The sequence below is a fragment of the Betta splendens genome, chromosome 7, assembly GCF_900634795.4.
Source record: "Betta splendens chromosome 7, fBetSpl5.4, whole genome shotgun sequence".
Classification (NCBI taxonomy): domain Eukaryota; kingdom Metazoa; phylum Chordata; class Actinopteri; order Anabantiformes; family Osphronemidae; genus Betta; species Betta splendens.
Window position 1 is genome coordinate 3,873,185 of NC_040887.2, and position 23,595 is coordinate 3,896,779.

Below are 23,595 nucleotides of genomic sequence, written 5' to 3' on the forward strand. Positions count from 1 at the left end.
TACTCACAGGTAGGTGGTGAGAGGACTGAGGTCCTCGGGAACCGACGATAGTCCCAGTTCGGAGCAGTCCACCATGACGAAGATCCCGTCGTCCTCGCACTGGCACGGCGGCGGGCACGGCGGCGCCGCTGAGCCCGGTCTGTCCTGGACCGGGCCGTGCCCCCAGACCCCCGCGGCCACGCAGAGGAGTACGAGCACAGACATCATGTCTGCCGCTCCACCTGTCTGTGTGCACCCACAGGCTTTCCTGTCCCGGCACGCGCTGTGCCTCCCCCCCCCCCCCGCCGGTGTCTCGTCTCTGGGTAGATGCCTGTCCCCCGTCTCGCCTCAGGAGACCCTCACTGGCTTCTTCTGTGCAGCTTTTCCACACTGTGAGTGGCCCAGTCACAGGTTCTGTCTCATCTCTTCCTTCTGCCTTCACTTTCTCAGGGGTTCCCTCAGTTCCTCTCCTGTCTCACCTCTCACTGTCTGTCTCCCCCCCAGCAGTCACCCTTTCTCCCTTCCTCGGTCTCTCCTTGTATATATATCTTGCTCCCTCCGTGTCTCCCCCTTACCTATTGTAGACGGACCGCATGAGTTGTGAATGGGCCATCCTCATTGGCCCATAATTTAGGGATGGGCTGGAGAATCTCCGGAAAGGAGGGGCTAAAAATCCTCAAACGCTTCCCTCTCTTTTCCTCTCTTCCTTCCCCCTGTTTTACTTTGCCCGGACGTCACTAGAAAGAGAGAGAGGGAGTGAATGTTCATTTTGAGGCAGGAGAGGGGATTAGCTGTACAGTACAGTGAGGTGAGGCGAGATGTGTTTTCCTCGCGGGACCTTTTCTGGCCTTGTTTACGGGAAAGACGAGCCCCGGAGGACGAGAACGAAGGCGACGCGGCGCGTCCGGCTGCGTGAGAGCGACGCACGGGGTCGCGGTGTGTGAGCGTTTAGGGAAAATTGGAATTCTGACACTTCAGCACCCCTCCGTCCCCAGAAAGAGCACAATCCGGGGTCTCATAAGTCACACCTTCTCAGGTTTCTGCTGCTGGAATGTCGTGAGCACACGCGCACAGAAACACGCGTGCACCCACAGTAAATAACAGATTATGAGTGACTGGCGCTAAGGAGATTGCGTATCCATTTCACATGCGAACACTCGGGTCTATAGAGAGAAGAGTGTGGATTTGTGAAGAAGTGTCAGCTGCCTCAGGCTAATGCCTATCTGTATTTCACAGCGTATCTGTGCTCACTGCGACTTTTTCCACATAATCTTGAACCTAATCTGATCTGACTCCCCTTTCTGGTTCTCGGCACATGGCTGACGTTATATTACAAATTGGACCTGTGCTTTTTGTGAGTCAATAAGGGGCCAATAAACAGCGGGACCGTGGTGCTGTAAAATTAGACTTTGGGCCGTAAGTGTATATTGTGGCCTGGCGTTGCACAACCCGCCTTTCCTTGTGCACCTGTATGCGCAGGATGTTGCGTAACGGTCTAATGATGCATTTTGTAATTATAAGATATCAAAGTAAGAAAAATTGGCTTGTTATTCAAAGTTGCACCAACTCTTTTCTGTCCTTTTGTTCGATTTCAGGTGTTTCTTTCGGCAAGTACTTACCAGTAAACTCTGCAGCCTGGAGGGGGTATAATAAATTTTTCCATTGAAGCAATGCACTACAATAAAAACTATAACAGCTTGTGACGCATTTGAATTTTTTGTGAAGCTTGGTAGACATTAGACACCTCATCATTTTTATATATTAAGAAAGGGATTAGATGCTCTTCCAGCGCTTGATCAAATCTGACACACACTCCGACTCGTAAACCTGTCTTCGAACCCTGAATCGGATCGTTGCAAACTCACCGGGCCACAGTTAATGTGGAAAACAAGGCAGCTTTGGGCCGTTCCTGGAAAGCGGCAGAATGCGACATGCGACACCAGAACAAAGCAGCGATATAGACGTTTATGACACACAAATCCTACAGCAGCACTTTAAAATGCATGGCTGAGTAGGAATATACTGTAATGCTACACAAATAAATGTCTTTACACCCGGCTTGACTCCGTCTGCTCCTCTGGCTCCTCTGTCTTTCTTCCTCCACCGTTCTCCGAGGACTGAATAGTTTGCCATTAATTAATTAACATTCCGATGCCACTGTGTTTTCTGAGGGCCCTTTGTTATGGCCCCACAAAAACTCTTTCAGAACTGTTCTTCACATAGTCTCTCACGCTCGCTCGCTTGCCCGCTCTCTCTCTCTCTCTCTCTCTTTTCTGTCTTTGTAGTCCAACGTCTGTTGTTGCTTCCTCTGTCTATTGTCGCTTTATGCTGCATGATTTGTTTTGCGATGATATGTCTGCGCCTCATGGGACTGGGACGCTCACTGTACGTACAGCACACAGTTACTCCCATGGCCGCGTACTGTACATGCTGTTCATACACCTGCACGCTCCCCACCTCTCGGCCCCTCGTCTACTAATGCTCTCGCCTGAGGGGAGCCCTAAAACACACCTAATGCTAAAGCCTGCGTGTCTGGTCTACTGCCTGTCTCTCTGCTCATCTATTCCCACTTATTCGTCATAAATAAGCACACGGCATTTGGAGGCTGTACCTTTTTTTACTGACTGCACCTGTTCTGACGTACAGTGGTTAATGTGATGGATGTCTTCAGGGCTGAAAGCGAGTCTCTGAGTCTAATTCAGTGTTTTGGGTCAGAAAATGCAGGTTTTAGTAAGTAGTTAAATCAAATCAGTAGATTCACCTATTTAAGTGTATGAGGCTCCACACTGGCACATCCCAACTACTGGACCATGCACTCAACTCACTGACATGTGCTGAGTGAGTTGAAAGTCAGTCCTGGTGTGTGTGTGTGTGTGTGTGTGTGTGTGTGTGTGTGTGTGTGTGTGTGTGTGTGTGTGTGTGTGTGTGTGTGTGTGTCCAGGCTGCTGTGTGGCAACAATGTACAGTTTTCTCCTTAGTTAGAAGCATTTCTCCAACGCACTCCTTCACACATCAAACTCCTCGCTCTCACACTCGCGCTTCACTTGAACGCACGCTATCAAACAGTCCACAGCAGATCAAAGCCGGCGCTCCCTCCCCCCGACCGCCTCCTCTCTGCCGCGCTCCCTGGGCTGTAAACACTATCCAAGCAACGGCAGCCTTGAAGACACAAAGACAAGTAGCTGCCTGACACCTGACACTAACTTGAGAGCACTCAGCGTGGTCTACCTGGGGAAAGCACACACACACACACACACACACACACACACACACACACACACACACACACACACACACACACACACAGGCTACCTGAGCTCCCCAGCAAGAAGAGTCCATTCAGGGGGAGAACAGAGAAAGTAGCCGTGCAATCAAGCCCCAGCCAACACACACACACACACACACACACACACACACACACACACACACACACACACACACACACACACACACACACACACACACACACACACATCCATCCCATCTCGCCGCCTCACCCACATCTTACATCCTCTGCTCCACCCAAACTCTCCTGCCTCTTCACCAAATATCCAACACCTACAGTACAGTACCTGCAGCTCAGCATTTCAAGCTTTGGCTCAAACGTGGGCTGTGCTTTGTGTGTGCGCTTGCATGTGTCTGCTGTTGCACATGCTTGCGTCTGCACGCGTGCACGCCTGACGTTTTCTAAAGCGCTCGAAGGCTAACTCAGGTATACTCAGCGGAAGCGAGCGAGACACCGGGGGTCGCCAGTGGCGGCAACCTAGGTGTGTACTCTGGCCTTTTCATGTGAAACCACCTGAAAGCCAACAAAAGAAACGCCCCCCCCCCCTTCACCTGTCCCTCCCCCGTCCCCCTCTTCCTCTCTGCGTCTCAGTACAAAAGGAAAGGAAAAGGAGCGAATGAAAGAAGCAGCAGAGGAGGGAGAGAAGGGCATGAGGATGCACGGGTCGCTGGGTGAATGTGACACAATAGACGTCTGAATGAAATAAGTAAGAAAGAAGAGCTGAACAAGGAGATTCAAGAGCTCAGTAATGTTTAAATCAGCGTAGTAAATGCCGAAGGAAACAGAAAACATCATTAGACATTTCAAAGGCAAACATTAAGGTGCAGTGGCGACAGGTGAACATAAGAGGGCGCCGTGTGTGCACTGCTTCACTGAACACTGATCATCAGGAAGAGTTTTCCAGCTAAATGATTCTTCTTAAAATGCACGGATGCATCATTTTAAAGTGTTCCGGATGCGTCTGACGCAGCATTTACTGAAGTAGCGGCACAAAGCTTTCTTGTCCCGTGTGTGTTTTCCTCCGCTCCGCTTGTTTTCACTGCAGTGTCAGCGTGATGAACGAGGGGAACATGGTGAAGGAGGCCGAGTGGAGCGGACAGGTCCACACCTGCACACTTGCACAGAGGCGCTCCACTCTGTTTGATGCTATTCTGAGCAGTGCCACCGGCGCTGCAATCAGGGGAAGGGGTGTTTTTCCACCGCGTGGGTGCATCTGCCTGTGTAACTGTTACACCTGCACAATAAAACTAGCTGTAAAATCTGACTGGGCTCAAAATGAAGTCTGCCGACTCATTCTCCTTCATGTGGCTCAAAGTTCCTTTGAGTGTGTGTGTGTGTGTGTGTGTGTGTGTGTGTGTGTGTGTGTGTGTGTGTGTGTGTGTGTGTGTGTGTGTGTGTGTGTGTGTGTGTGTGTGTGTGTGCGTACGTGTGCGTGCATGTGCTCGCCTGCACGCAGGGTGACAGACGCGCGTGTCGTCTTTGTAGTCAAACCCGGCTCTACGTGACGATATCGGCTGCGTTCGTGTGGAAGGAGGCTGACGGGGAATGTTGACTTCATAGAGATGCATCCATGCAAAACCCAGACAGAGCTGTGAGGATTGTCAACACGGTTAAATGAGAGAAGCCTCATCACAGGATTCACAGCAGCATCACTAATCACTGTAAAACTACATGACGGCAGCTATTAAAACAGAATGAGGCACTTATCACTGAGAGCGTGTTACCAGTGTTGAGGTCTGTATTAGGTGGTAAAATGGCTCCATCTTCAGCCAGCAGGCAGAACTCATTGCTCTGTAGCAGGTCAGGAAGTAAACAACCAGCTGATGGCAACAAGGAGCCACTAAACTGTGAAATGTCCCATAATATGCAGTTGGATTTCAGACATCTGACACGTCATTTACTTTTCCTGTTTGGTGGACGTTAAATACACTGTATGAACCAGTGTATGCGCCATCTTCACTTCATCGCAGACGTCACAGATCACTAGTTCTCAAGCTGAGGATAGAAATAAATGACATGAAACTGAAAACAACTAACAGCAAACTAATGACTGTGTTATTATCAGGTCACGTACGAGGACAGGGCCCTGGAAGAAAAGGACACACTTCACTCCATCACCTGATGATGTCAGGGCTGGTGCTTCCAGTGGGTGTGTTGTTGTAATGCATGATGGCCCTTGACAACACCCAGCACGTAGTACTGACCTTCTGTAGAAACACAGAGCACTGGAATGACAGACACAGGTGCATCTGGGTTTTAATTCTATGACAAGTTCTGTACAGTTGCATTTCTGAAGGTGCCTTGAGAAGTTATAGATCGGTGTTTTATGAATAAACTGAAATGAGCCACGAACCACTTTTATGATTAATAAACCACTGTGGTCCAGTGTTAAAATATGCACATATTATTATAAGTTATTCGTCCAGTTTCCAGCTTTGAAACATTCATTCATTTTGTAATTGCACCTTCAGCACAATGACTCAAACCCCAGCGCCTCACGTTCCCATGAACACAAACGGCCTGTGACTCAGTCTGGCCTCCGCTTTTGATGACTTCTACAAAGAAGAAGTGCTAAATATCCAGTAGTGTCTGAGACAATGAGCTGGTTTTCTCTGGAAAGAGGAAGCCTTTCGCCTCCCATGATGTTACGGCCGTCGGACTAACCGTAGCGCTGACGGAGCAGCCAGACGCTGGTGGACGGCCCTAAAGGTGCAGAAATAACAGCTGAAAAACCCAACTGGATGTAGTTTCCATGGATTCAACATTCGTCACATGTAATAGTTCAGTGTATTGTGGTGATATATCCCTTTTGGATTTTTCCTCCTCCACTAATAATTATTTCCCAGGACATGATTTGTGTTTCTTCTTTTGTTCAACTTCACACACTAGAGGAGTGAACTTACGTGACCCTTAACTCTTCTGACGTGTTCCAGTTCATTTTCTTTCCTGAAAAACGTAGTTGATTTTTATTGTCTGGTTTTTGACATCTGAATGCCTCTGTGACGATCCAGCAGTTATTCCATGAATCAACCTCAGGCCTCAGTCTCTTTATCGGATCCTCTCTCTCATCCTAATACACACCTCACTTCCTTTCTTGGCAACTCCCCCGCAGGAACCGCACATCCTAACATTCTCAGACAAACCTTGCTTCAATCATACAGTATAGCAGCCTTTTTCTCACAGGTGCTGGATGACTTTGTGTAATAACTAGTGACACCGCTGAAATCTGTGGGTGAATGAGGAAGTGTCCGAGGTCGGCCAGCTGAGAATACACAGCAGCATAGCACAGAGAGATGCTAAGATGAGCATTATATACAAATATGTGCAGGTCTCATGCATCATCCATCGTTCAGGCTTTTCGACTTTTGACCTTTGACCAAAACATGTTCAGCAGCGATGCAATGAGTTCGTCCTTTACAAGCTCATAATTTCTCTGTTTGTAAGATGAACGTCAGCTGCTGTGATGGATTGCCTCAGTTTGTGCAGGTGCACCTGCCATAAAGTGGCTGCAGTGGGTTATTGCTATTTTTAATCACTGTTCTGTACTAGTTTTCACACATATTTACAATCATTCTAATTATGGGACGGCCCTGACGCCAGCTGACAGTTTAACAGCAGTAAAGTACAATATTTGTCAGCAAATCGTCGTTTCTTCCTCTGTGAAGATTCCACTCCATCCTAAAGTAAGACAGCATGAAACCACACAGATGTTGCGCATCTTTTGCTAATGAGGCGACCAGTTCAGATGTGGGAGAATAGAAGAGACAGCTATTGTTTTCAACCCCCTCCTTCGGGACGGCAGCTGTGCAGTGGAGGTGTCGACTTCAGCCAGCGCTGCCGTGGAGCTGGCGTCGCTCGCTGCAGCTTTCCTCTGCTCCGAGCTCATCACGCGCCTTTGGAGGCGAGGTGGAAACATTCATTTCATCCTCAGAGCTCAGATAAAATGGAGCTCGGCCCTTTGTCTTATCTTACTGTGAAAAGGGATGATTTATGTTCAGTCTTCACCTCCGCGTTTATGTGTTATTCCGATAAGAGCGCGTCTGTGTGCGTGTGCTTTATGAGTGTTTACTGAGACCACAGATTGTAGCAGTGCAGGCTGCAGGAGCTCCGTGGGAATGCGCAGTCCCAGCAGTTCCCAATCCCATTGCTTATCTCCAGCATTCCCATATGAGTGATGAACGTGGCTTTCCTGCCGTGCAGCCAGCGACACGCGTGTGGCGCGCGGACACGCCGCAGGGCTGCAAACACACACACACACACACACACACACACTGCAACAGCAACATGGATGATCACAGCATGACAACGTGCAGAGTGCGCGTGTGGGGGCAACAGAGAAGTGATGGAGGAGACGGTGCCGCCTTGTCAACCTCATGTTTTGCATATTTGCCAACATCGCAGCGATCCAACCGCCTCCTCACCTGCGAGACAGTTGGGAGTAACCATCAAACAGTTCTTAAAACTGTTAAATCATTCAAATCGTCGCCCGGGTCTACCACAATTACCGCAGGGACGCGTCCCGCTCCGTTCGCACGTGAAACAAAGGAGCGCGTGTGAAGCGGAATTCGCTGCAATTAAATCCATGCGCACGCAGATTCTGGTCGTTCCTCAGTGGATGAGGCCCAACGTTCGCTTAAGGGGGATTACAGCTTTGTCACTCATCACTTGATACATGCACACTCTGCTCTCACACACGCTCACACACACACACACACACGCACACACTCTCACACACACGCTCACACACACGCTCACACACACACCGTTCTGTCTCAGCATTAGGGAAATTCCCAGCGACCTGCATGTGTACAGGTGATTTGCGTACGCTCACTGATCTGGGGGGGTTGTTCGGCTATAACTGTAAACCCCCCACACCTGGACACGCCGGCGCACACAACAACTACCTCACCAGCAGCCGATGCCTGCGCTGATAAGCCCAGCGAAGCCGTGTGGAGGCGGCGTGCCGCTGCGCCCGCCGATGGTCAGCGTGCGTGTGTGCACGCGTCCACCTGCCGTCCGGCGGCTGCTGAGCATCTCTGGTGACTCAGGTGATGCAGGTGGACGGCCGATCGCACAGAGAGGCTGTTAGACGATAGCGGGGGTCACCTTATGGTGTGTGGTGGTGTGTTATGGCCTGTGTAGTTTGTTGTAGCTGTTGCATCACCCTTGGTTGTTCAAAGCTCTTTTGTCCTAAACATCTGTTGCCACACGTTTCTTATAATCTGAGTCTAATTTAAGATCGCTCGTCATCACCCCCCCCTTCATTCACTGCCTTCAGTTTATTTTTAGACGGTCAGTCTTATTTTAGCTCTGACTTCCTGGCTCATTCCTAAGGTGGATCAATGGCATTTCTAAGGCTGATAGAAACACTAGCTGCATTCTTCTACCTGCTGAGTGAACAGGTTTCACTGGGCTCGTTCTGAGCGTTTCAAGGGTCCAATGTCTCTCTGCTCTTATCACCTCGTCTGAAACGTACAGGTGCAACCTGGATTATGGGAATCCTAACCGTCGCCGAGGGTTTTCCCGAACGCGTCTATCAACTCCTAACAAGTGTTTTGTTTTGGTTACTAGTCGACCAACTACACCTTTTCACGTCTGCTTCTGCAGCCACAGGCTTTTACTGCAACATCCACCTCCACTTCTGGTCCAAAGGGCATTCAGTCACTTAATAAGAAGTTCATTAAGCAGTAGGCATGAATTTCCACTGCCACACCTGGTTTGAATGGATTGGCACGAAGGTGGAGTTCCGTCATGGAACTAAAGAAGATATTGCTGAAACACTTTCCATCTGTGTTGACATGTGGGGAATTTGGTTAGAGCTTTTATCTTATTTATGTATTAAATACGTTATAATATATACTCTACAACTACTGAAGGCACAGATGTTTATTAAAGGTTCTATTGTAACCATTTGTAAACTCTAATGATCCTCATGGGACAGAGATTGTTTAGCTTTTGCTTTGGTGCTGATCTTATTCAAATTATTAATATATATATTATTTTACAAGCACATTAAAAGTGGAAGAAAACTGTCTACATGGTTGCGTCAAGGATTTTACAGACACTGTACTTCCACTTTGCACAGCATGCGTCTAGTTAGCATCCTGAGGGCTAATAGGGTCGATGACGTCATCACATCAGCTACGGGAAAGAGTCTTAATGCTTCACGGAAGTTATTTCTGCCTCTTGCTGAGCAGGTTTCCCCTCAATGCTACTGTCCTCACTTGCAAAACCACAAATTAATGTGAACTCAAATGGATGTGAAGCAACCCGTTCAGAGTTCGATTCATTAGTCAAACCCTGAGTGTAGGTGTTTGTGGAGCAGCTTCGCGGAGGCTGCAGGTTTCCAGCCTGTGGCTCTGGAGAAAATCACTGTCCCTGTTTGCTGTTTGATGTGTTTGTGTTGGCTCCTTCAAGCCTCATTCTGTGACCTCCTCCTCTGCTCGTTCACTAGCGGGCTGAAAGAGAGTGGAGTAATATGTCAATTTGAAGAATGTCTACGCTTAATGTTGACAAGCTGTAAAGTTGCTGATGTCATAACTGTAGAAAGCGTTTTATGCCTTATCCAGTGGAGAAGATGGGACAGATTAAATACAGTGTGTAAATACGCGCTGCCTCTCCCTTCACTTACTCCTCATATATCATGGATCCAGGTGGTTGGCTGCCGGCGCTGCGCTCTGATTTCTTATGAAGCGGCTCATGACGCCTCAAATACCTGTGTCACCTGTGGTTACATGCAGCGTGAATGAGTAAAAGGATGCACTGCGTTGAACCAGACATTCCCATACAAACTGTGTTTTGTAACTGTTCTCATTTAACCACTGTTACTGGAAACTCCTGGTGAGCAGCTTTCAGTTCACCGGCATCAATGTGAACTTTCATCCGGACAAATGTCTTCGTCTTAACCAGTTTATTTGTGCTTTAAAACTTATTTCATGACTCTGTTTATTAAAATGAAATGTCATTGCTGAGCAGGCTGAAGACGTTATTTAGTCCATACAACACCGTGATACTGTGCCTGGTCCACGCTGCTTTACTTTAGCGTGAGTCTCAGACGCGCTGTGGGGGAAACCCTCAGCGACACACGCCCTGCTGTGAAGACACGCACTGCAGCGCCTGCCGCCTCCTGGAATCTACGTCTGAATTAATAGCACGCTCAAAAAAACAAAAAAAGGAACTTGCACAGACGTGACACACGCTGCCGCAGCTTATAACGAAAGGCAAAGTAGAAATATCATGTGTTACTCACCTGGGGTCTGATGCAACACCTCCATAATGGATTATGACGAACAAAGTCATTACTTTACCGGAGGTTCACTGAAGTTATTTAGGAACCCTATTTACAACTACTTATATATGTGTTGTGTCTGTTGTCTCACAAAGGATAAACAAGTTTACTTTTTAACTGACCTGTGTCATTCATAAACATTGTACCCCACGTGGAGATAAGACGCATCACAAACATGTAACTGGTTTATTCAACCCTTTTATTTCACATCCCATTTGTTTGTATTTGTGCGTGTGCTTCAGTTACTGTGTGATAGGAGACGTTTGCTGCCACTCCCACTCAGGGGCTTGGCCAAACGCCTGCAAAGGCTACATAAGAGTTGACATCCAGGTGGAGCATCACACAGGTGAGCCTGACACTCATGTCTCCACCCTCCAGCTCTCACTGGACTAGAACCAGGACTTAAACCTTTTTCATCATATGCCTGACGCTCAGCCGCTGTGAGTTACAGAAGTTTGAGACACTTTCTTTCACTTCTCCGTTCATGCCCTTTGCTTGCCGGCGTCTCATCACGGTGTTGTTGTTTTTTTTGCTTTCTAGATTGTCCTTAAAATATGCTGTCAGAAATGGAGACGGTGAGTGTGATTTACTGTTTTGTTAATATTTGGTCGTCGCATTTTTCAAGTTTAAATTATTTTTCATGCCATAAAGAGAAGAAATGTTTTCATTTCTAAATTCCATGTCCTGGTTAATTTGATTGATACCTGTCTCCTTCGCCTACGTATACAGTTACACTGTAACTGTATACGTAGGCGAAGGAGACAGGCTCATGTGTGAGAACCTAACTACACTGTTATCTGTGCAGCTAAACACATAAACACTTGCATAAATTTGCCAGTCAAACTAAACTACACATGATCAGTGTTTTCATCTGGATCATTTCCAAGACAAAAACACCAGCACACACTGCTGGGATCAGCTTACACTTCATACATCTTCATAAAGAAGATGGTTGGAGTCTATATTATATTTATAACACATCTGTCTGCGGTTTAATACCTTACAAATGAGTTAAAGATCATTTAATATTGATGAGTGAGTGCATCCCTATTGTTCACGTCTTTGTCAGACATTTATTTACTTTATAGCATCAGTGTCAGTAGGCCTCAGCAACGCATCAGTGGGATGTCAAAAAGACAAACGAAGTGTGTTAGTGATGTTTACAGCCCTCAGGCTATGACTGACATGACATAACAACTGCCACACCTGGTTCAGAGCATCCCTTAGTAGAAACACTGGGCTCCGAGGGTGGGTCATATCTGAACTCTGCCGTCTTGTGCTTGTCAGATATCGTACGTGAACGAGATCAGGCTGAGCGGAGGTCGAGGAGCCTGGAGCGGAGCGGCCCACTCCTCCTGCCCTGAGGTGGACCTCGAGGTCATCGAGGAGTACCTGCAGGAGCATTCGCTGGAGGTCCAGCCTGCGCACACGCCTGCATCGCCCCCAGCCTCCGTGGGCCATCAAACGCACTCACACTCCAGACACGACACCCGGATCATCGGTCGGTGGGATGAGGATGCTGACGCTTTCCTGTTCCTGTGTGGGTCGTCTAACTCTGCCTTTCACCTGTCTCTCAGAGAACAGCTGGTCAGGCCAGCATGCGTATGAGTGGCACTATGGTTCCCAACCATCAAGTGAATTTGAGGGGCAAGCTCTACCTTCAGCCTGGCCTAGTTCCCATGACAACCAGTGGGTGAGTTCACCATTTGATATAATACAAAATACAACATCACATTATGAAGACCTGTAAATGACTAACACGTTTATATGTGGTTCTTTAGGACCATATTGCATATTCCTATGAGGTACCTGCATACATTGACTCAGACTCACAGTCCAGTAGCTCTCAGTACCAAGAATATGAAGACTCCCCGTCACCACTGTCTGATAGAGGAGGCAGGGAGGACAGACACCCTCTGCCGCTCGCCCCGTTGTCAGGTAGCAACACAACCACACATGCACTCATCATATGCTAACAGACCTTTAGCCCGATGCTGTCCAGCCCACGTGCATGTACAGTATAAACCACCGTGATCACATCCCCTTCCTCCTTGGCAGGAAAGCGGAAGGAGCGGTTGTTCCAGTTCCTGTTTGAGATGCTGCAGACGCCGTCAATGAAGAGCTGCATTTGGTGGGTCCACTCCTCCACTGGCACCTTTCAGTTCTCCTCCCAAAACAAGGAGCGCCTGGCCCAGCTGTGGGGCCGGCGGAAGGGGAACCGCAAGCCCATGACCTATCAGAAGATGGCACGGGCTCTGAGGAACTACTCACGCACCGGCGAGATTCAGAAGGTGAAGCGGAAGCTGACATACCAGTTCAATGAGAAGACACTGAGAGGCCTCCAGGGAGACTCCAACATGGCGTAGCAGGCGCCGTGATGCACGCACCCAAGCGTCGGAGTGGACACTCGAGGCGATTGTGCGTAGCCTCCATGTCGTCTCAGCTGACTCTGCTTCTGTAGCTTGTTCTGTACAGATAAATCAATACTGAGTATTTAGGAGCCAGATGTGATACTAGAGGTCAGGCCTGGAGTTGGCACATCTATGGGGCAGGAACTCACTTCATAAGAAACATGTGAAGGGTCCAATGGCTTTAAAAAAGGATGTAAATCTCAAAGGTTGTCAGATAATATCTACTTTATAAGTAGCAGTTTATTGCTTCAAGTTAAGAAAAATGTAGATTTCAGACTTTATGTGTTGTTGTGATTCTGTAGTACAGATATGAGAGTTCATCTTGACATTTCTTGTGTTAATATGATCTGTTTCTGATCTTTTTTGAGATTAAATAAATCAGAAAATATTTTCAGAATACCTGATACATTTTGCATATCTGCCTGAACAAAGATATACTGTACGGTGCATATCAGCAGGGCAAACACACACACACACACACACACACACACACACACACACACACACACACACACACACACACACACACACACACACACACACACACAGCCTGTATGCAAAGTAAGCATGCACTCCAGTAAAACACGCCTGTTAATCTGTTAATCAGTAACATCTAAAAAAAGTCTCTTCACACACACACACACACACACACACACACACACACACACACACACACACACACACACACACACACACACACACACACACGCATTTCAGATGAATATTTACTGTCTTGTGTGAATTTGCCAATGTAAATGACTGTAATGTTCATATGGTGTCATACACAAATATGGTAAAAAACAAACAATAGAGCGAGTTACATAACATTCATCACTTTCAATATTCAAAACACACCACAGTACAGTCACTTCTGAACATGAATAACATACTGTCCCTTAAAGCAACGCAGGTATTCAGTTTTGAGTTTTATAGTTTTATTGAAGTGTTTGTTTTTTTAATGAATAAATATATTTACATTTGATTATCTTGAACATGGAACATGACTAATTTTTTAAACTAAATTCCACAGATCTGGGGACGTCACACATTTGTTTGGAATGTGTGATACTTGTGTGGTTACTTATGTGGTTACCTGTAGCTGGACTTGAGCTCTTTCATATAACCACTACTTTATTTCTGTTACTTTCCGGTTCCCAGCTGTGAAAGCTTTAACTTGGATTTGAATTAAAATCTAATTCAAATTTTATTTGTCATTGGTATCAATCATCCACGGTAGAAAAGAGCAAAGCAGGTGGGAGCATGAATACAAACATGGAATGATGTGTAATTTTATTTTCCAGAAGTCCTCCCCTTTTTATTTTGCAGAAGCCCTGAAAAGTGAAGATTCCTCACTCACTGATGAGGTGCAGCTGGCGTCTCTGTGGAGTTCATGCCTAGCGCGTACATGTTTGCATATAAACACTCCTCGATGCTTTCCTGCTCATTCGATGCTGAAGAGCTGAAATCGCCAACGGGCTCAGGATCATGCTGGCGTTCGCTGCTGTGTGGGATTAGCCTCACCTGTCCGCTGCAGAAGGCCGGCCCCATCGCACCTCACGGCTCCCGCGCGTTTCCTCTCCTTCCCTGTGATGGCTGATTGGAGCTGGGTAGCCTACACGGCACTGGAAGCGCTGGTTGCCGCGGCGTGTTGCCTTGGTAACGTGCTGGTCGTGTGTGCGGTGTGTGTGGGGATCCGGGACTCTCTCCGCGAGCCGACCTTCTGCTTCCTGGTGTCCTTGGCGGTGGCGGACCTCCTCGTGGGGGTGGCCGCCGTTCCTCTGGCGGTTCTGCTGGACGGCTGGGCGAGCCTGACCCCGGACCTGTGCCTGCTGCTCAGCTGCGTGGTGCTGGTGCTGACACAGGCCTCTGTCCTGTCCCTGCTGTGCATCGCTGTGGACAGATACCTGCGGTTGCACACACCACTGAGGTGATTTGAGCTCTGAGGTAGGAATGCTGCTGAGGAACATGTTCACAGCACGTCTCTCTCTCTCTCTCTCGGTTGCTGCGTTGTCAGATACAAAGCTCTGGCCACACAGAGGCGCACCTGGCTGGCCGTGTGCGTGTGCTGGATGCTTTCCTGTTTACTGGGCTTCACACCTCTCTTCGGCTGGCGCAACCCCTCCTCCTACAACTCCACCAATTCGTCCTCATCTCCCTCCACGTGCACCTTCCTCTCGGTCGTATCGCTCCCCTTCATGGTCTACTTCAACTTCCTGGGATGCGTCATGGCACCTCTGCTGGTCATGATCCTCCTCTACGTGCGACTCTTCTGGAGCCTGCAGCGGCGCCTGAAGGAGAGCTACCCCCAGACTCGGGCCCCGCTGCTCAGGGAGCGGAGGCTGGCCTGCTCCCTGGCCCTGGTCCTCGTGTTGTTCGCCATCTGCTGGATTCCCCTGCACCTGATAAACTGCCTGCTTCTGTTTTACGGCCCCCAAGCTGTCACGCAGTCAACGCTTTACGCAGGTAATAACTGCTCAGGCTGTGTTTGTTAAAGACAGCTGGTTCAGCTCCAGCACCTGAACAGGTCTGAATATGCTGTAAGAGCAGATCCGACGTATGTTTTCCAGGTATCCTCCTGTCTCACGCCAACTCAGCCGTCAACCCCGTGGTCTACGCCTGTCGCATCCCAAAGATCCGCCAGGCCTACAGGCAGATATGGAGGCCCGTCTTCGTGAGACTAAGCTGTTGCCATAGGGACAAGCAAGTTCAGCAATCAATAGCAGGCAGACAAGCCAATCACACAGAGGCACGTGGACCAGGAGGTGAAAGCAACAGGATCAGGATTTAAGAGGTGTCACTTACGGGACTTTGCTGAATTTTACGCAACTTGTCCAACAAACATTTACAGCTTCACTGCAGACACTTACACAGGCCGCCAGTGCTTTCCTGAAATTGTGAAATGCCCGCTTATGACTTACACAAGATATTAAAGCGATCTTGAGTGTCTCCACTAGAGGGTACTCTACACTAACAAGCACAACAACAGCTGCTGAGCTCAAACCTTCAAAGCATCACAATGTCGATGATGAACAAACAACAGCAAGACCTCTTTCACTGATTTTTTTATGCAACTTATTTCAGGCAAGTCTGACTTTATTAAAATATATAAATCATTGGAGTACATTGCAGACAAATTCAATAAATTCAGCATCAGTCCTTCAGTGCACACACAGCAGATACAGTACTTAAACTTTTGTATTGTAATGAGTAATATCTGAGAATAAAGGTTGACTTGCCTTGAGAATATGAGCTCCTCAGGGAAGGCAATAGACTGTATAGTTATCACCTGAGCGGGGTGTGATCCCACCCACCAAACTATACAACCTACTACCTCACCCTGACAGAGTCCAAATCAAATACGACGTTACTTCCATAACTAATTGTCCTGCTACAGCAGAAAGCAGTGCTTTTTTACAGTAAATGAAGTCAGACTGTTGCTCTGAGAGGACGACGCGATCGCTGACGAGGAGATGACAGTCGGCGAGTGGCTGACTCAGCTGTCTCCTTGGGAAAGACAGTAGATTGTATAGTTATCTCAGAAAGAGGTCAAGCAACCCCACAACTATTCAATCTACTACCTCAGCCCCAAGGACAGCATCCACGCTGCTTTAGCACCAGACATCTTCAAGCGTCTAAGTCCTGCAACGGCACATAGAAAGACAGACACAGGGTTATCTTAATCAACTAGTGTTTTCAGAATGCACAGTACTTTCAGTTTTGTCTGTGAGGAGCGATCGGTTCCTGGAAACAGTTCTAAATCAAGACTTATGGCAGAAAACTGCTTGTGCTTCATGGCAACAGGTCTTCCACTGTCAAGATGTGGAGCAACGTTTATCACTTCTTAACAAAAGAAGACCCTCCGAGATTTTGCATGTTGGCACTGATCAGCTATTCTTTTCATTTTGTCGTGATGCTGAATGTCCTTCAGGAATTCGCTCCATTAAGTAAATAAAAGACGAATAATTCAACGGTAAGCAGGCGTCGGAAAGTGAGCGCACTAATGTGTGAAACCCCAACAAACAACTCACTGGCTTCCTGAGACTCTGGCATGTGATCGAATGAGAAAAAAAAAGGAGCTGCTCAACTCTGTGCCAGGAATTCGTTTCCGTTTTTGCCAAAAACTGAGCTGGGTCCAGTGGGCTATCCCTGTGTAGGCTGGCTGCCGCGTCCCAGACGGAGGTACACACACACAGATGCCTGCAAATATGGCTTCCACCAGCTGCCTCAGACAGAGTACAAGCCCAGGATTCTGCCCCCCAAAACACAGCAACAAAACACAAAATGGCGTCTCGCGCTCCGGCCATTTTAGGTCCGTTTCGAACAACTACAAGGTCCACCTTTGGCTTTTTTCTTCACTCAGCCCCGCTGTCTCATGATAAAGAAAGAGCTGCTGTTCTGTCGAGACTCATGGAGAGTCAATCTTGTGCCAAGCACTGAGACGAAGCCAACAGACCCAGACGGCACAATCTATCACGGGTACTGAGTGAGACAGCAACTCTAACATTTCTTATCAGACAGCTGCTAAGTTCACAGAGACGACACACGATCACATACAGCTTGTCTATGAACCTGTGATTTCACTAGTCATCAGATGCCCACAACCACAGAACCTTTGCTGAAAATGTCTTTCATGTTTATTCATTTTAAATATTAAAAGACGCTTCCCATAAGAATACTGCCTGCTAAACTCTTACAGGTCGGGAGGTGCCAGCAGGTTAACGTGGCACCGACCGAAACGCCAGACTTGGGCCTCAAATAGACAGAGACGTTACGAGATACACTGCTTGCATAAATTAGCAAAGAGGCGCAACCCCGGGGCTCGGTCCAGACCAGCCAATAGTTAGCATGCAGCAGACCCTGCTAGTCTGATTGCAGAAGACCAGACAGACAGAAGGAGGTGGGGGGGTGTTGGCACGCTGCCCGTCCTGCCACCGTGCCTGAAACGGATCTGTGATCTCTTAGTTGCCAAGGAGCGTCGCTGACTGGGGCTGTGTTTGGAGGATGACACAGTATACTGGGGTATACTGGGAAATATGTCACATTAATGATGCTCTATAACAAGTATTTTGCCGTAAACAAGAAATCGCGTTCATTGCAAAAACTAGCATCTCACTTCCTGAACGGCGAAAACTGTTTTGGGACGACGGAGGTGAAACCCATCCAGTCGCGGCCGTCTGTCGTCCGTGTCTGTCTGTGATCGTGGACTTTGTCTGCAAGACCTCATCGGAGGTAAACGCTTTCTCTGTCGACATCTCCAAAATAAATGCCCCTTAAGTCTGCAGAGCAGCTGAGAGGATCTTGAGGAAAAGAAGACAAAGGCAGAAATGTGAACTAGTGAGTTACTCTCATCAGAAAGCCAGTCCGTGCGTCTGTCACAGCAGAATTATGGCTAAATGTTAGTAAATTTGCCTCAGCAGTATTTCCTGGAAGTCAAGAAACACGGACCTTGTCCTCTCTTCCCCTCTGATAACGCTGCTCTGCTGTGACCAACCAGGATATGTTTTTCTGGAGACAATTTCCTGCTTTAGTTTGTTAATCTTTCTTTCGGTGACAGTTAAACAAGTTTCTTTCGTGCTTTCCAACCTTCTGTCTGTTATAGCACAGGGGAAATTTATGTTTTTTCTTCTGAGCAGATGTTTCATATCTAAACTGTTAAGTCTATAAAAAGATTTTAATAAAGCCTTTAAAATGACAAAAAAATAAATGTACAAAACTACTTTTATTTCTCCTCCTTGGTGTTTTAATAATGTTAATTGGTTTTTAATATACAGGTGTAACTGACTTATGCTCTACCCTCAACACCCACCTTAAAAATAAAATGGTCACATGACACCATTTTTATGAAACAAGAAAAAAGCTGTGCGGAAATGAATTGGAAACAATAGGCCTCAGCTTCCTCTCCTTTACTATGAAACGATGCAGGATTCATCAGACTTATTCAGCACCCAATGCAAATGACGTAAACACACAAATTAATTAGCAAATCCCCCAACACGCAGCATGCTTAAATGCCAACAAAACTCTTCGGAATTGGAGCAAATTTTCACAGGAAACAGAGGCAGGGAAATACCTATTGGATTTCCTGGTCCCTTGGTTGCTGGTCCCTTCGAGACAGGATGAATGCTTGGCACAGACACAACGAAGGGGGCACCAGACGATTGGTACTGGTTCTCTCTCTCTCCCTCCCGGAGCCAAGAATGGGCAGTGTCTGTGTGTTAGGCAGAATTTCAATGAGGGAGGAAGGAGGTGATGATGGTGGGCACAGAGGAGGAGCAGGGAGGGAGCTGGAGCTGGAGTTGGCAAAGGAAGTATGCCACACGTAAAATGGCAGGATGAAGAATTCCCATCGTTAAGAAAAAGACGCAAACAAATGTCTTATCTCGCTCATGTCCACTCCTACTCCAGTGGAAAACGATGTGCAGACATCTGGCACATCTAAGGAAGGAGGTTATTTTATGGTACCTGCTTTTTCATCTTCCCTACTCCCTGAAGAATGCCCGATTCCAACATTAAAGGACGAAGGACGGAGCGCTGCGATCCTCCATGCCCACTTGGCACAGTGCCTGCACTCATGTTACTTATATCCTCATTAACCAGTCCAAAGCGCACGGAGCTCGTGCTCACACGTGTGCACGTACACAGAAAACATATGTATGTACTTACACGCAACCACGCAGCGGCAGACAGCGTAGTCTGCGCTCCATAGTTACGTGGCCCATGTACATGAAAGAAGCTCAGCCTATCTGATCCTGATTTACTGAATCCTAATTAAATGAAAATACTTCCAGTCCTTTGCCATCAGCCTCTCCGCTGCGTGAATTCTGGACGTGCAGGCGTAAGCGCTGGGTAAACACGTTGAGCAACGTGTTTGATAAAATGATAGTATGACCGAGATAAGGAAGGCGTATAAGGAATCCACTGTATCACAATGTCTAACAGCCGTTTAAACAATAAATACACACAGACGTGCAGGTAAGATCAGCAGTAGAAACAGCAGAGTACTCTCAGGTCCACAGGTTTACATGCTTAGCTCATACAGTTCTTCCATCATCGTAGGTTAGTTGATTATGTTTTAAAATGGCTGTTATATAAGGCTTTCCTCCTCCTCTACATCTGCTCTTTATGTCCCATCTCTCTATGGTTTTGCTAAAGTGCTGATGAGATGTTTCGTTACCATGGTTTCAAATGTTTCTGATATCTCAAATGCCTGGTCTGGCATGTTGCTGCACGCCCACATGTTATAGCGTTCGCTAATGCCACACGAAGCAGGCCACGCACACACGTACGGCGCAGAGACCCGAACACCCAGAAGCGAACACCCGCTCAAGCACGTATACGTGTGCACATGTACACAAAGAGCAATGCGTGCAAGGGTGCAAAGTGGCGTCAGGCTGAAACAGCTGCAGCTTCCTGCAGCAGAGAAGCAACTTCCTGTTGCCTCGCTGCAAACCGCGGCCGGTCAGCCAAGATATCAACCAATCAGCGACGTCGAGGCTGAATGCAGGAAGTTTGCCTGACTGCCTCTAGGAGAAAAACTCGGAAACATTATGAGGCAACACGATAAGTTCATCTGAGGATAAGAGAGGGGCGGGGAAAGCGCTCTCCCACTCCTACCTCTCTTTCTGTCTCTGTAACCCTTGTTCGCTCCATTTTCTACAGCTTCTTCTTTCTTACCATTTTCCCCTCGTTTCTCCCTTTAGAGGCGCGTTAAAAAGACTCTCTGGTTCCTTTTTTCAAGTAAGTTAATTTGACTCTTCATGCAAAAGCTGAGCAATCTGAAACAACAGACACTGATGCAGATGAAGTGGTTTGTTTGACCACGACTTGTGAGGGGTATGTTGAAAGGGTCTGCCCGTGTTCACTCTTTCTTAAACACGTGGCATGAAGACGCCATCTTAACAACAACCCCTATTTAGATCAGGACACAGTACTGACAAAAACAGGCCTTAATGCCTACGACATCTAATATGCAGATATGATTCCATCGCGATTTCAATTTCCCCAGTAAAATTAGACGATCGAGTGAAACTGCGCAGCGCTAAAGTCCGCGCGCCTTGTTGACATTTTGCTTTTGTTCGACGGCAAACGTGCAACTGTAAAAAGAAATGCAGTGCTGCAGCGGACAAGCATAAACATTCGTGAGATAAATGCCATTGTTTGTGTTTCGTTTCCTTTCTTGACAGCGATTCAGCTAAGTACAATAAAAAACAGCAGCTTTACTGATAAGACGTGAAACAACTACCAAAGTAAACCAAGTGCAATTCTCCGCATGACAATCTTTCTTTAGATTCTGTTTGCTTGACCTAAGCCAGCTTCATTTCTGCGTGAGCTTCCAACCTGAAGAGCAAGAATCGTATTCGGTCGACTGTGATGCTGTGTGTGTCAAGACAAACATTGCATTCGCCACCTTTTGAAAACTGGCACACCCCTCGACTGCAGAAAGATAAAAACTAGCACAGAAACACACGTTCAGTATTAAACAGCTGTCACATATTTTATAGTGTTAAAAAGTGCAAAGAGTGTGTGAAAGGAATGAGAAGCAAAGTAAATAGAGACTTTGTAATGCCTAGCCTTGCAGTTCTGGATGATAAGAGACCGGGCAAGTGCCACACTTGTCCTGTGGGCGCAGCTTTTCAACACTGGCCTGCAGCTAAAACCCACACTGATATGAACACAACAGCCCGCTGGCTCAGGTGACCCTTTGAGAGCAGACAGCCACGCAGAAGGCCCGGCCTTCCTCCTGCCAGTCTACAAAGAGACACCTGTTCAGCACGGAAAGCCACGGAAACACTGTTTACCATCCTGCCGGAGCCTGGTGTCCCGGAGCAAGGAGTGGCGGAGGAGGAAGAGGGGGACAGAGGCAGACAGAAGGATGAGGGCAGCGGCACGGAGACGGCGGTCAGCGGGACTCAGCGGGGGGTCGGCGGCTCCCCCGCGAACACCAGAAAAGTTTCTCCCGTTATGTCCATCGAGCCAAAATGGCGGTGAACAGAGTGCGGCGTGGCACCCGACGACGACAGGCACGTTTACGGGAGGAACGCCGTGATGAAGGACAGAGAAGCGAGCGAGAGGAACTGGAGGAGAAAGATCATGGTTAAGAACGGCGAGGAGAGGTGTCGCAAGATAAAACAGAAAAATACCTGGAGTCTGTATGTGAGCGGCGGGCTGGGCCGAAGGACTGGGAGGAAAAGAGGGCCGTGATGGCGGGAAGAAGGGAAAAGAGAGGAGTAGAGCACACCCTCTGGGAGCTACACCCCCTTCCCACAATCCCCTCCTACTGGCGTGAGTGCGTCTGTCCGGACTCAGGGTGACAGAGACGTCTGCTCTCGCACAGCTCTATAACGCACACAAGCCACAGTATCAAGCACACTGTCCACAACAAGGCAGCGAAGCGCTCCGACACACACTCGCAGCACACTCGCATGGCTTGCGGTCGCGTACGACAAAAACGGAAGCGCCGGCGCGCCAACAAAAGACACACGGGACAGTTCAAAACACAAACACACACACAATCAATTCGCCAGCCTCTGGATCGCCCTCTGCTCTGCCCTGCGCTGTGTTTGCCTCGGTCCGCCTGCCCACTTTGGCACCGCTGCCAAGAGGGAAGGAGAGAAAAGGGAGGAGGGGGGGGGTGTAGATACTGAGAAAGAGGAAGGGAGGGACGAACTGTAGCGAGAGAGCGAGAGAGAGAGAGCGAGAGAGGGGGAACAGAAAGAGGAGGAGTCAGAGAGAAAGAGTTCGGAAAGAGAGTGTGAGACGAGAAAAAGAAGGAGAAGAACCGTAAACTGAGGCGTTATGGAGACGGGGATGTCACCGTCCGACATCCAAAACGCACCGATCACCTTGTACTTGTGCTGTCCTGCAACAGCAGACAGATGGTGAGGGACACAAGTAGAGCCCAGCACTTCTTCCATGTTGCTCCGTCTCACCAGAGACAGAGGCAGAGCCCGAGCTGGCTTCAGATACGGACTCTAAACTGGGTCCGGGCAGACTTACTGTCTCCTCCGACATCTTTATTCTCTGCACTCCCCTCCATCCTCCCCTTAAACAGTCCTCTCCCTCCATCGGAGATAATGTCATCCCCCCTAAATGGGAGTGGTTTGAAAGAACTCAGCTAAATTAATCAATGAGCGAGGTGGGTGGATGTTTCAGAGAATGACACTTTTTTTTCCTCCTTTCAGCCGCTGGCATCTTTCCCGAGTCCCAATTTGCTTTCTCACACCAGCAAGAGAGTTGAACACCAGTGCAGAGCGGCGAGCTGTCGCCTGGAGGTGACCTCGATCATTAGAAGAGAAAACATAAATCCATCTGTTCATAAATGGCCGACCATCTCTGTAGACGGCGCGTGGACCAATCGCTGGTGTTTCAGCGGGTATCCCAAAGCGAGCCAACCAATCGCGGGCCACGTCTCAGCTGATGTCATTTTGAAAACACTGGGTTTAATTTGTCATAATATAATTGTTACCGCTGCACTTCTAATTACATGGAGCACTTTAAAACAAACGGTGGTCTTCTTTGTAACAACTGTGACAGTGGACCCGTTGCAGCAGCGGCTTAATACCTGAGTGACTGAGTTACACGCTCGCTCTCAGAGTTCTGCCGGTCCTCAAACTCTCAGAGCAGAGAAAACG

General features: G+C 48.0%; 3 protein-coding genes across 3 annotated transcripts in view; 2 read left to right on the plus strand and 1 right to left on the minus strand.

Moving 5' to 3' along the window:
- The window catches only part of LOC114858951 (leucine-rich repeat-containing G-protein coupled receptor 6), a 29,927-nt gene extending 29,368 nt beyond the window's left edge, over positions 1–559 (minus strand). The window contains exon 1 of the mRNA XM_029156716.3: positions 8–559. Coding sequence (XP_029012549.1) covers positions 8–207 — 200 coding nt within the window. The 5' untranslated portion in view covers positions 208–559. The remainder of the gene's footprint in view (positions 1–7) is intronic.
- A 10,160-nt stretch (positions 560–10,719) lies between these two features.
- Positions 10,720–13,361, plus strand: LOC114858682 (transcription factor Spi-B-like). The gene is made up of 6 exons (XM_029156179.2): positions 10,720–10,993; positions 11,094–11,128; positions 11,841–12,054; positions 12,131–12,246; positions 12,335–12,491; positions 12,612–13,361. The coding sequence occupies exons 2-6, from the start codon at positions 11,108–11,110 to the stop codon at positions 12,917–12,919; spliced, it is 816 nt and encodes a 271-aa protein (XP_029012012.2). The 5' UTR covers positions 10,720–10,993; positions 11,094–11,107; the 3' UTR covers positions 12,920–13,361.
- Positions 13,362–14,394: 1,033 nt separating this feature from the next.
- Positions 14,395–16,274, plus strand: LOC114858878 (adenosine receptor A1-like). Its single transcript, XM_029156537.3, has 3 exons — positions 14,395–14,891; positions 14,979–15,427; positions 15,532–16,274. Exons 1-3 carry the CDS (start codon positions 14,554–14,556, stop codon positions 15,750–15,752), a joined length of 1,008 nt encoding a protein of 335 aa, XP_029012370.1. The 5' UTR covers positions 14,395–14,553; the 3' UTR covers positions 15,753–16,274.
- Positions 16,275–23,595: the final 7,321 nt, after the last annotated feature.

Excerpts from the sequence above, each read along its gene's own strand:
- LOC114858682 (XM_029156179.2), top strand. The coding sequence starts at position 11,108 with ATGCTGTCAGAAATGGAGACG. Across the intron at positions 11,129-11,840 it reads TGCTGTCAGAAATGGAGACG|ATATCGTACGTGAACGAGAT; the intron begins GTGAGTGTGATT and ends TGTGCTTGTCAG. Across the intron at positions 12,055-12,130 it reads ACACGACACCCGGATCATCG|AGAACAGCTGGTCAGGCCAG; the intron begins GTCGGTGGGATG and ends CCTGTCTCTCAG.
- LOC114858878 (XM_029156537.3), top strand. The coding sequence starts at position 14,554 with ATGGCTGATTGGAGCTGGGTAGCCTACACGGCACTGGAAGCGCTGGTT. Across the intron at positions 14,892-14,978 it reads CGGTTGCACACACCACTGAG|ATACAAAGCTCTGGCCACAC; the intron begins GTGATTTGAGCT and ends CTGCGTTGTCAG. Across the intron at positions 15,428-15,531 it reads GCAGTCAACGCTTTACGCAG|GTATCCTCCTGTCTCACGCC; the intron begins GTAATAACTGCT and ends TATGTTTTCCAG.